Source organism: Aphelocoma coerulescens, chromosome 7, assembly GCF_041296385.1.
Source record: "Aphelocoma coerulescens isolate FSJ_1873_10779 chromosome 7, UR_Acoe_1.0, whole genome shotgun sequence".
Taxonomy (NCBI): Eukaryota; Metazoa; Chordata; class Aves; order Passeriformes; family Corvidae; genus Aphelocoma; species Aphelocoma coerulescens.
Window position 1 is genome coordinate 26,570,819 of NC_091021.1, and position 13,805 is coordinate 26,584,623.

At 39.5% G+C, this 13,805-nt stretch overlaps 1 protein-coding gene across 5 annotated transcripts in view; it reads right to left on the minus strand.

The window, feature by feature from the left end:
• CNTNAP5 (contactin associated protein family member 5) overlaps positions 1 to 13,805 on the minus strand; it is a 272,841-nt gene that overhangs the window by 30,186 nt on the left and 228,850 nt on the right. For all 5 annotated transcript variants that reach the window (XM_069020986.1, XM_069020988.1, XM_069020987.1 and 2 more), the window contains 4 exons: positions 13,621 to 13,791; positions 11,330 to 11,548; positions 5,297 to 5,536; positions 3,171 to 3,395 (listed from right to left, as the gene is read on the minus strand). In XM_069020986.1, coding sequence (XP_068877087.1) covers positions 3,171 to 3,395; positions 5,297 to 5,536; positions 11,330 to 11,548; positions 13,621 to 13,791 — 855 coding nt within the window. The remainder of the gene's footprint in view (positions 1 to 3,170; positions 3,396 to 5,296; positions 5,537 to 11,329; positions 11,549 to 13,620; positions 13,792 to 13,805) is intronic.

Consider the following 13,805-nt stretch of genomic DNA (forward strand, 5'->3'; position numbering starts at 1 on the left):
CTGAGAAGACTAATTAGAGATGTTTACCCATTTTCTGTAGCTTAGTAACAGGCACTATAATTTTTCTACAGAAAGAGATATTAAAAATGCCAATCATTAAAGTACTGCTAATTTCTTGGATGTGGGACCAATGGGACTACATGAGCTTTACATACATACCCATTTATGTATGTGTGTGTGTATATGTATATATACACACACCCATCTATGTACAATACATACACATACATTTGTAGCTGTAATTTAAAAATCCAAGAAAGACTGGAGAGGAAAGGAACATGCTCTTATATGCATACCATTTTCAAATCATACGTATGATTCCAAGGTATCAGTATTAACTAATGGAGGAAAGAATCCCTGAGCCATCTTTGAAACCACCAGCTTTTGAAACCTTACCTGTAAACTGCCAGGACATGAGCCCATTGATCAGAGGTAAGAACAAACTCTGTGGTATGGATACGTTCTACAGGTGGGAACTGCTTCTAGAAGTATTATATAGATATAAATTTACTGAAATCAATTGATTTTAGGTAATATTTCACACCTGACTGAATTAGACCATAGCTGCCCATACAAATTCACTTTTATATAAGCCCTTTTAGTATACTCTAACTATGAATAATCCTTGCAAACAGTTTCACTTCTCTAATGTCAAATATTTAACATGTGAAATCAGAAGTAGGAGAAACATTCTTCTCATTGTCACTTTTATTAACTAGCAATTTGCCTACTTATTTTGTGGATAATAGAAAAGAGGAATAACCTCTTTTCTACATGAGCAGTAGCTTCAAAAATAGTTACAAAAGGCAAAATACTTAATTATACGTAGACTGTTCCAATACAGTTTTTTAACAAGTGGAAAGGGACTTGGGATTATGGTAAAGAGTATTACTGCTCACCTCCTAAGTGAGAATGCCCATTCCCATTTCTCCAGGAGCCTAACCTTTATTTAACCAATCAGTTATCCAGCAGGGACCTGGTTATGTCCTACTACACACTGTCAAACTCAGCAAGATTCCTTGAAAGTGAGCCAATAACAGAGAAGGAATCACACACACTTCTAATGCTACAAAGGACATTGATATTCATAGTCCAGTAACTTTATGGCAAGCATAAACCTCTTGGAGGAAGAAAGAGTAACATATCTGAACATTATTTTCATTGGAATAATTTCAATTCCAAGAAGACTAAAAAGTAAAAGGACATGAAATTTAACGAATTATTCCATTTGGGACAAAAGGCAGAGAATATACACGACTGAAATGACTGTCTTGAAAAAATGTCACAGAAGCATGCACTGAGTAATCCTGAAGGAGACTTTCAGAAGTTAACAAAGGTCAGCTAGTTATCTTAATCATTCTTTGCATATAGTGCTACACTTTATAGTCCAGAATTTTGGAACCTGACATCTCACCAACCCTCTAAACAACTGTTACCACCTTATTACAAGTGAATAAAAAGAGGTGCAGATCTGAGAAAAGCACCATTCTTTGTACTGCCTGACTGTGCTAAGACCTGCACCACCTAATTTCTACAGGTACTGAGAGTGCCTGTCTCCACCTAAGCCAAAGCTGAAATCTGCAGATGCTGCAGCTGACAAAATGAAAGGTCATTTTCATTTTCATGAGCTCTGCTCCTGCTGAGCTGCTACAAGACATCCTGATGTCTTGATCCCAACCCTTTCCCCAAGCACTATTATTAGAGACCTCCTTCTAGAGCTCCACAATTATAGCTTGCTTATAGTGTATTCTATCAATAAAAGTCAATTGACTTATGTTTCTAAGGTCATTTTAGATTACTCTGGCAGCAGTAAAGGTGATTTAAATGGATATTGCATTTGTCATTAACTTTAGGGCTATTTCCAATTGCCTGAGTGGCATCAAAAGACCTGAGTGTAACAGATTCCAGCAGATTCCAAGGTTTTACCTCAGCAGAGGCTAACCTCCATCACCCTGGAGCTACACACTAGAATATTCATACATCCAAAAATCATAAACACTGGTCTACAAGAGCACATTAGAGATGGAAATCTGGGAATGGACAGGAGAGGGTGAGGGTCACCTCAGTAGTCCCACCTCCCTGCCCCAGCTTCACTTGGCGTAGATTGGCTCAGGCAGTTATTATTCCAGTTGCCCCTCCCAGGGATGCCAGCCTCAATGCTATCCACATGACATAACCAAGAGATAAACTACTGCAAACTCCATATTGAGAATAAAACCTTTTTTTTTTTTTTTTTTCAAATCTTCTATGGCTTCATTTTACAGTACTTGAAAGCTTAGTTATTTTGGAATTTTCAAGGCTTCACAGTGGTCTGGGTCATTCAGTCAAATCTACATATTCAACCACATGACATTAACTTTCTATTGTTCTGCCACAGGCTACTGACTCACCAATACTCTTACTCATCATTTCCAGTGCTCCAGTGCCTGATAACTCTTGAAAACTTCAAATTTCCCCATTTGTCTAAGATGATGTTTGTCTGGACTGAGTTTTCTGAAAGGACTGCAAGGACTGAGGAGCAAGAGTTTTACTGAGAAGACAAAGGATCTATGCCCCTAAAATCTTAACAGATTTTCAAAAAGTACCCACGTCAAGTATCTTTAAACAGGAAATGGATTTACACTTCATGTTTTGGTGAGTAAACCTAGAAAACTTGGACATATTCTAGCTTTAATATTCAGAACTGCTAGCCATATTCCATTGAAACAGTCCAGTGAAGAGTACATGTGCCAAGACAGAATGCAAAAGATAGAATTATAAATATATTTGTGCACCAAATGCTCTTGTACATACATGGTATTTCTCATTCTCTTATCTTGGTGGCCTAATGGATCTCAGTGTGGAATAAATAGCAAGGAATTACCATTGTACACTCTTGCCAAATGGAAGTCAAAGCACATTTTAAGCCCCAACAGCATGATTACTCAAAGACTGACTAGGCAAGTGTAGCACTGAATGCCAAATAAAGGGACATAAACAAGAGTAATGGCCATTTTCACGAACTGAACACCATGAAGTTGATAAAGTTGCAGACACAGAAATGAACTTAAATCAGTGCAAAATTCTATACTATTCTCCCACAAAAAAAACATACAAACAAACAAAAAAACCACCCCAAAAACTTCAGAGTTACACTGGTCTCCCTTTGGTAGCAAATCGAGGCTACTTACCATTCTTGGAGAGAATCACAGCCAAATATTCATGAAAGTAGGTGTTGATGTACAGCAGAAGGCTTGGAGTGTGTGCTGTGAGAAAGCTGAATGCAATATTCTCCTTGGACACGACAGCATCCACATAAATGGCAGAGCTTGAGGTGCTTGCATTCTTTGTGACAGGATAAGGTTCTTGGAAAGTATAGGTAACAGAAGTGCCGGCTTCAAATAATGCAGAAACCTCTGAAAGCATATATAAACCAAAGGAATTATTTCAGCTACTGCATCTTCAAATCTTCCAGGCAGGGATGGACAAGAACTGACTGCCTCAGAAGTAGAACACTGCAAAACACCCCTGATCCAGTTGACATCATCCTTCCTTCATTTGTATAAGCAGTGTGTCCTTTCTTCCAGATTGTTTGTCTGACAGAAAGAGTAACAGTGTATGGAGACATAAATTCAACTATTTTAGTGCTGGAATCAGAACTCCACGAGATGGAACAGCCCAAATGTCTATCAGCCAAATAAATGCTTTGTTCACCATCTTCTGACAGTGACATGTAAGGCAATATTCTCTGTTGTGCCCCCACAATAGATTTGTTCTTTCCAGTCTCCTTTTTAAAGAAATTAATTATTAAAGTAACACACTGACCAAAGCCAGCCAGTAAGGGAAGCTTACTGGGGAACTTTGGGAGCATCAAACGAAGAGAAACATCTACCTGTGCATCCTCAGAGCCTAGAAAGTCATGCTTCTGTTTCCATTAAACACAACATAGTCTGACTATGAATGACACAGGATAACAGCAAGGTTTTTCTTCAGTGAAGTCAGGATGGTGACTCTCCAGTAAAGCAGCTTCACCTTCACAGCAGCATCTTCTAATGGGACGCTGTGTGGGTGTTTGAGATGTCTGTTGCAACATCCGTGCCAAACCCTCAGCTTTGGTAAGTGAGCATAGTTCCACAACTGTCCTGCTTCTGGCCAGGATGAGGTTAACTTTGCAGTAGCCAGGGCAGGGCATGGCTAGGACCTGGAGTTTATTCTGTACCACCCTACATCATTTTCGAGGGATGGAGGAAGGGCTCTCTTCTGGGTCAGCCTAGCTGGTGGTGGAAGGAGGTGAGAATTGTTTGCCTCTTCCTTGTATCCTCTACTGTTGCAGTTACTGTTTGGGTTTTTTTTTAAGTCACTGCTGTTTCCAGTAAATCGTTCTTATATCAATTTATGATCTTTACCTTTTGTGCAGTAAAGGCGGAGGCAGAGGGGAGAGGAGAGTGAGTGAGATCACTCCATGGTTTCAGTGGAATCACTGAATTTGAGAATACCATTCCTAAACCATGACAACAGCTAAGCCAATTAACACCATCAGATGATGCAACCCATTTAGCAAACCTGTAGCATTTGTGAGGTGGGGGACAACCATGGAAATTAATATTTCACACTGCACCTTGTTACTGAGCAGTGATTTTGTAGCTCCAAAGAGCCTGCTCTATAAATTAGATGTTCCTTATTTGCCCTGGTTTTTTTCTGTTGTTGACAGCACCTCCTATAAGCCACCGGATAGGTTCAGTGAGGACACATTTACCAAAGACTGAGCCATACAAATCAGTTTTCTCCTGAATGCTTCATGCTTATTCTGAAGATTTCTTAACGTTTGGATGGCTTGTCACAAGAATGGCAAAAAGACCCATAAAAAGACTACCTCTTTTTGTCACATCAGTGCTCTAAAACTTTGTAAAGAAAAGCTCTTAAGGATTTGTTAAGGTGAACAAAATAAGACGAGGTTTATAAAACAAGCCAACTAAATATTCAGACATGGGCAAACACCTGCTATGAAAAATTTCAGCCTTTTTCCCTATTGTCTGGAGATAGATATATGCAATGGAATACAGGAATCATAGTGGGATATAGCTGTAAACTTCACTAGTACAACTAACACCATTTTAATTTCTGAGGCCAACACTGAAGTCGACAAAAGGAGGTCCTAGAGCCTGCTTAAGACAAACACTTAGTAACACTGAAGGGACAGCTGATAGTAGAACATCTTGAAACAGAGGGACACCAAGCTGACATGGGTGAAATGGTGCTGTAATTCACAGTTATTGCACAAACCACTAAAGTCCTGGGATCAAAGCTTGCTGCCTACCTTCCTTGCAGAAAGGTCCTTCATAGGCTGAGTTGGTGCAATCACAGAAGTAACCATTATACTTCTCCACACATTTTCCTCCATTATGGCACAGGTTCCCATAACTACTGCAATGTCCTGGGCATCCAGGTTTAACACCAGGTGTCATTTTAGCTCTCTCTTCGAGGTCAAGTTTCTGTCCATTTAAATGCAGAGATCGAATGCATCCCAAAAAGCCCTTCTGTCTGGAAGCTGTTCCCCCTGAAAAAGAGAGAAAAACAGACATGCGCTCACTGGTGAGTCTGCACAGTAATCAAAGCCATGAAGTTCAATCCTGAGGTACAAACATGAATCCACAAATTTAAAAAACTATTATATATCAATGTGTACAGTTGCAAAAGATGACAGATGGACAGCCTTGGAAATTAAGGTGTCTCTCTATTTTTATGAAAGGACTAGAAAGCTGTATGTGACACTTTGTAATTCTTGTCTTTTTTGGCTTATCTACTGCCCTGTCTGACATTGAAACTGCAAATTCATTTAGAAGAAAGATTAGCTTCTTCATCTTATGTCTGCATATCACCAAATACATGAGAAAACTAAACCAAAAATGTTGGGGTTTTGTTGTTTTTTTCTATTTGTTGTCTTAGTACAAACAACACCCTATTCCCACCAGCAGGAGAGTTACACATGCTGATGAGTCCAGACAGCAAGGATGAATCATGTTCAGCACCAGGCCTGCTGGCTGAAGGGAAATGACTTGAGTCTGAATTTATGCATGACTGCCCAGCCTGATGTGTTGCATGTAAATGGTGTTGTAGGCCTGAAACATGAGTTCAGTTCACAGATGTGTTATTTATTACAACAGATGAACATGATTGCATTTCTTCCTGAAGACCAGGCCTGTATGCAAGAGGGCAGTTCAATCTCTACAAGATAACTAGATTCATATCTGTCGAATGGAACTGCTAACAGTGTTACAGTGAAGGCATTTTCCCTAAGAGGTAATCTCTGAGAATGATAATGATGATGATTGTTGAAGTTCTCTATGAAAATATAACAATTTTTCTTATCATAGGCTTTTTTTTTTTTGGCAGTTGCCAATGTTTTTCTTTTGAAGATACTGCAATTTTGATTGCTGCTAGGAAATCTAGTTCTGGTCCAGGAGTTATCAGCATTTGCAGACTCTTAAAAGCTAGCTTTATTGGTGATTCTCCTGCAAAAGTAGTATGAAAGAACTTATTATTCTTCTGTAGAAGTTGGCTCTATTTCAAAGCATACGATTTAAGAGATTACATCACTTGATAAGCCCTAGCAGAAGAGCATTTGTTTTTTTCCATAAATTAATTAAAGCAAGACTTCTGCAAACTAAAGAGGATGCAAGCAACAGTCTGAAAAGGAACTTCACTCAACCATTCTGTCATACTTTTCTTTCTGGAACATTAATAGCAGAAATACTGGATGTGAATTGGAGTAATTGAACTATAGATAGTATGCATGAGACACATTTATTCCATGCTCATTTTCTGACACCTTTCTCAGAGAAATAAATATTTTCAAGTTCCTCTTTAGCCAGCTATTTCTTTCAGGGGGGCAAACATTAGCTCACTTATTTTAAAGACCCTTTGAGGACAAGAATCAGGCCTTCTGCATTTGCTGCACTGCACACACAATCCTTTTATTTGGAGACTTTGTTCCAAAACAAAACATACAGAATTTTCAGTAAAGTCCATGTAAGTAGAAATGGGATTTCTCCCTTTAAGGCTACTGGTTACTCTGTTTTCTTTTGTCTGGAGGCCACCACAAATATTACAAGGATGAATGACAGTTTCCTTGCCTCTTCTCTGCACACATACAAATCCCAGCTGTAATATATAAAAAATGAGTAAAAACTATTGCTAACTGTTCTACGGATGTCATGTTTATTGCACTACTCATATTCTTATTGCTCTCTAAAGCGCTTTGGAAAGCCACATAAAGTTTTTCACTCTTCTATTTTCTGCAGAGTATAGAGCTTAACACAGACTAACTATATGATCCTAGACCAGTATTGATTAAGCAAATCTACTGCTTATTTTTGGCAGTTTTCTTCAAATGACTTGACCTAATCTTCATATACACTCCCGCAAAGCAGAGGAAAAACTGAAAACAAACAAACAAAATTCTTCCCCAAATTAGGCTTTGCAGATTCTTCCAACTCTAATAGAAGCCTGATGGGCTAGAAACTTTAATGGATGAGACCTAAATGTTTTATTCAGGAAAACAGATTTTAGGATAAGCCTAAGGACCATAAACACCAAGGCTGAGGATGTACTTTGCTGAGTGGAGGTAACAGTCAAATGAGCCATGCTGTTTTCAGCAAGGTGTTTATGCAGCCAAATTCTTCTGAGGAGCCTTTGGGAAAGGAAGGGAGAGTCTGAGAGGAGGGGGCAAGAAGCTCAAAACTGAGCACTCACAGCATAGTTTGGTGACACAATTGGCTAAAAAGTTAACATTCTAGCAATGAGGTGAGGATTTGCTTTAAAAAAAAAAACAAAACAAAGGACTTTTTGTTAGTAGAAACTGGATTAGGGAGGCTGAAAATAAGTATTAGGATCATCCTTGCTTTGTGTAACTGATACAAAGAAAAGGAAAGGATGGAGAAGCATAGGGATCATAATCAGGAGTAGGAGAACTTGTCATGGTGTTGCTCAGAAGACCTTCAAGTCATACTTTTTACTCTCAAGCTGAAAGATGTACAAATCATACAGGATACACAAAGAGTTAGGCATTAATTCCTCCTCTTGGCCTCCAAAATATTCCAAGGCATCGACAAATGCTTTTAAATCCAACAACAGTAAACAAGCCCCTTCTTTTCCTATAATTCCTTGTCTCTGTCTCCAGAGAAAGCTTCTCAGATGTTGACTTTCTCTGGGTTATGTTGCCTTTGGCCTGTCTACAACAGACAGAGGAGATTCACCCAAGGATTCATTCCTTGCTCACTTGCTCCCAAGACAAAACTAGGAACCCAAACACTTAGCTTTGCTAATTTCCAAAATGTACCAAACAAATAGCACAAAAACTGCTGACCAAAGCTTTGTACATCAGATTAATTTCTCAGGATTTTTATTTTGCTTCTCTGATGATACCAGTCTGAGTTCAAATCCTGTTCTCAAAGTGGTCTGGGAGGACATTCTTTCCCATCCCTGTGATGGATCTCACTCCTTCACCAGTAGGGTAAGACAGAGCTTCATCTCAGACTATGCCACAAGAGGAGATGACGACACAACTACTCCAGGACCACAGGAATAGCTGCACTACACAAAACTATGCCACACATTTTGAGTGCTGAAAACAACTGTCTATTGAAAGGAAAGGTTTTTGAGTCTCCCTTCCAAGCAAGTAATTTGCTGAATTGGCTCGTTACTGTGCAGTTTGGTGCAGTTGATGGTACTTAGCCTGCACATTTGTTTGGGGCTTGCTCCTTCTACTGTACTTTTTTCAAATTAACAGAAAAACCTGACCAGGTACAAGGATTTCCATGCTCTGACTGAGGATTATAATGCAGCCAGAAGCAGTTAGATACCCAAGACCCACTAGAAGAAAGGCAGAAATGGTTTTCAAATTCTTTTAGGCTGCATTAAAATCCAAGCTTGTTTGAGTGTAGTGGCAATACAAAGTCATTTTTCTCTTCCACTTCACACACACACAGAACTATCTCAGAAGCCTGCCACACACAGTCATTAAGGCTAGAAACCCCTTAATCACTGTCAGTATGCAGAATGCTGCAGAGACAAATATGTTGTGGATTATAGGGGGAGTAGGGACTAATATGTGCTGCTGCTTCCTTCCTTTTTTACAATGGTGTTTACACATTTATTTTTCAGATGGGTTAAAATTCTCTCTGCATGGTTGAGGTATTAAATCAGTAGCTTTTTATTACAAGATTCGAATGAGACTTTCAGTAGAGACAAACTACATCACATCTGTGTATTGCTGGACTTCTGCCACCTTTCCCTGGAGCACCCAGGGACAAATAATGCCAGAATCATGAGGCTGCCCAGGTTTCCAGCTCTTCTGACAGCTCTCAGGAAAACTTAGCAAGTCACAGATAATTTTGGCCTTCAATACGGCAGAGTTAAGGGCTGAAAAAGCACTCCCAAACCCATTTGTTTTTCTGTTCCTTTTGTTCTGTAAAAGTGTGGAAGGCCAACAGAATGCAATATATTTATTACACAGTGAGAACTTTTCACTTCTTGGCTGAAATAAATACCTGTATCCTAGAGTTTACTGTAACACTCACTACAATCAGAGTACAATCAGTTGGAAGTCACTGCTGGAATCAACTGGTCCAACCTGCTCCTTCCTTAAAGCATGTCTACATTCAGGTACGAATTCACTTCTCCACCAAAACTAATGGGACCTTCTTGGCAGAGCTGCTCCCCATCCAGTCAATCCCCAACTTGTGGGGATGCTGATGTTGTTCTGTGGCAGGTGCATGGCTTTGCGTTTGCTGGCAAGGGCTCCCGTTGGCACATTGCTCTGGTGGTCTGGTCCTTAACTACTATGGATTTTCATGACACAATTCATCAATTATGTCACTTTAAAACCACCATGCAATTCGCACAGCTAACCTGTTTACTTCACTGAGGCTGAGCAGCAAGATCACAGGCAGATACTGCTTTTCAGATTGAGATGGTAAGCAGTTGATATATATGACATATCCAGTAGATCACCTATGATAAACCCATCATATTTAGTCCTTTAGGAAAAAGCAACCAAAAAATCTCAAAAGCCTATTCAGGCACTAAATCTCTGATTTTCCTAACTGGAAACAGTATGTTGGCTAAAATTCTCTGCTGTGTCTAAGGTGTCTGGCAGCCCAAGCCTGCTGCCTCCAGGCCTGGCCTCCTACAGAACACGTTCTTAGGATCAACGCAGTATTTGAAAAACATGTGATTAGCAGCATGCTTCATACCAGGAAACAGAAACCTTGCACTGTGACAGCCTTAAGCCTCCCTTCTGTGAGCTCTTCAGTGAGCTTCTCTCCAGCTGAGTCTAGCAGAGATCATTTTAGGTATAAATCACCAGATGTATGGGAAGGACGCCTGACATTGATGCAGCCATATCTATTTATTAACAGAATAATTCTTCACATTCAGAGCCCAGTAATTACTGCACACATACACAATAAAAAGCTCAAATAAATACCCTGAAAGCTACTTAACTATAAGGGTATGAATATACAAGTAAACTTTATTAAAAGGCATTGACAGATTGAGGTTTGCTACAGCATTTCAGCTAAGAAGATCCATTTTAAGGAAGGAGTCAGAAGTTACCTTAATGGCCCTTCATGAGAACAAATACAACCCACTCCATCACTGAGCAGATTACTCAGAAAGACAGCATTTGAAAATAGAAAAGAGAGAATTCCCTTTGTAATCCATTATCATATTATCAAATACAAACTAGTCCCAGTCCAGGTTTCTTGTGCAAGGGCAATGAGTAAACAAAATATATGTAGATATTTTCTTCTTCCTCTTTTAATTTTCTTTTTTGTCCTTTAAAAAATCACTTTCAGATGAAACACTTTTATTTGCATGGACTGTGTTCATACTTCTCTCACTCGTGGACTCTCTAGCCAAATAAAGGTTTTTGTAGGCATGCTTGAAGGAACAAACTTTAAAGACCCTACTGTCATCTGGTTTTGCCCAGAAACTTGTATGACAAATTTGTGACTTTTACAATGCGCCTAAAGAGAGAGGTCACATTTTTTAAAGCAATTTACACAGCTAGTGCTACACAAGAAGAAAGGTTATCAACTCTTTGGCAATAAATACATTTCAAGAGTTTGGCCCTAAAAATAACATGAAGAATAGCATGGTTAAATTATGGTTAGTGCTTTGAGAGTAAAGGCAGATGTTGGGGTTTACTTCATGTTGCCTATGCAGGAGTAGAAGAAGAGAAAGCAAAATCAAGCCACCCCATGCAAGCTCAGTGGTGAGACAGGAGCATTCATTACCAAAGTATATGAAATACTGTTGATCTCTACAGGAACCCTTGGATTGTCCCTACCTACAAATAACTGGCTGTTGAGCTGCAGGCGGAAGTGTCCCTCAGCAGGGGCCTTCAGGACCTTCTTGGGGAGGTTGTCCACCTTCAGAGAAGTTTCCTTGAGGTTCCTCTCTGCCTGGACATAGTGCCACTGGTTGTCATTCAGGGGTGTGGGAGACTGCACGGTGGCTTCTGTGGGGCCATTCCCAACATCTATGGAGAAGGTGATCTCCTTGGGGGCTGGAATAGATAAACAGAGTGAAGAGGAAGTGAAGGTCTGAATTAAATCGTGGTTTTGACACCAAGAAATCTCACATAAATATAGGGTCCATTAACTTTTATGTCAGCAAATAGTACAGGATCATTTACCTCCCATCTCCTACACAGCAGATTATACATAAATTTAAGCCTGCAGCCTCACTGTTTGATCTCTGCTGTGATTATGCTTGGTTGTGGGTACCCATCTTTTTTTGCTATAACAATTACAGTGCTCTAGAAATGGCACTTCTCTTTTTGAAATGAAAGTGCCAAAGGCTGCACAAAAGTCAAACAATGGTCCAAAAAGATTTTGGACAAATAATGCTAAGAAGGGAGAAAGGATGAAGATCTTTCCAACTAGATCTTTCAAAATGCAAGTACTTAACCATTACATGTGGTATGAGAGAAACCTACAAGCATTTGCTCACCCAAGTCTGACCCAAGATGCACAAAAAAACTAATGAGCAAAACTAGTTAATTGCTGATTCTAAACTAAAGCTGTATATGTAACACACATCTAGAGATAATAAGGCTCCTAGAAACAGGACAATAATTGCAAAACAAAAGCCACATAAAGGAGTCCATCTTGCTCTGCTGGACTCCTGAAAGGGGCTAGAACCTTTTAACATTCTTGCTACTGATTATTTTCCTCTTCCTAAAATGCTAAATGCACCAGGAAGACCAAGAACCAGGTCCACACATCACACCACCAGAAGGTTGTGGACTGGAAATTCCTATAAACCTTGTTATTTCAAGCCCAAACAATTGGGATAGGTCTGGTTTTAGAAGCTGCTTCTTAGATAGTTAAGATAGGAAATGCTCCATAGGGATAGACAAAGATCTATTCTGAGCCCCTGCATCTGCTAAAAAGTCATTTCCCTTTGAAGCAGCTGCTTGGTGGAGCTTCCTTGATACAAGGCCTTTAGGCTGCAAATTCCATCTGGCAGCAAGAAGCACAACAACAAACTACTGATGAGAAGCCTAAGTCTAAAAGATCTTCCCCAAACTTTTAAATAACTCATTTCTCTAGGAGTACAGATGTAACACACATCCAGAAGCTTTCACTGAACAATCCTCTTAGTTTATAGTATTTGTTATATTTGATGCCATTTTTACTTCCATATCCCTGAGAATAAAATGCAATACACTGAAGTACAACCAAATTGGACCTTGATGTGCAATTAACAGTAAATCACACCTCATTACCTTGTGATAATGCACCATGACATTTACCACTGGTTTAATGAATCGAAGGGCCTTGGGGCCCTGTTTTATTAAACTTTATTTTGGGGTTATTATAAGCATATTATCAAATGCATAGCACTCAGTTTGTTTTCCCTAAGCTTGACAGAATTTGGAATACACATGTCATATTTCATGTCAAAGCTGCCACACTCTTTTGTCACTAATAAATACTTGAACTCATCCCAACAGGAGTGAGGCAAAATCTCACTAATTAAATTCCGTGCAATTTTCCTTATACACTGAGTAGCAGTTACACTACACTCACTTAATAGATTTTGAAGTATTCAAGATCCATTACAACTGTGACTAACTTATCTTGCATTATTGTCCTGTCCTTCATAAGCTCTCACCTCGTAGCTGTACCATACACACTGAGTTCCTGTGAAACACTAGGGCTGCATCAGGCTGGGCATGTTACTGATATGGAAATAAAACTAACCATCAGAATGGTTGCATTAAATTTTTCAACTTCCAACTAAAATTACAACCTATAGGTACATCTAACCAGTAGGTTTTTTTCCTCTAAAGAGCAAAAAAATAAGTATTGGTGTCGAAAATATAAATTCATACTTGTTTGTTTAAGAAAGATAAATCTAGCCATAGTAAGATTAAGTGTAATGACCAAGGCCATACAGGGAGACTCTGACAGGAGAGGTAAGTAAGTCTAGATAAAAGAGTCTTTATGTCCCCATCTTATAGTCTCCAGGCACCTCCAAGCCTCTCAAGATGGCAGAAAATATGTCCTTCCCAGTTCTCTGCAACTGTCAGATTGGGCAAATACACCAAGATTTCTGAGCAGTGAAACTTACAGCTTATTTCAATTCGTATGAAGTCTTTAATCCCAAGGTTTTCCAAGAACACCCCGGATACGGCGGTGGTTTTGAAGAAGAAGGAGATGTCCGCACTGACCTCGGCGTGGAGTGTGGGGAAGTGCAGGTAGGAGGCCTCCGTGTTGAAGGAAGCAGCATTCCAGAACTGCCCTGCAAACACAACC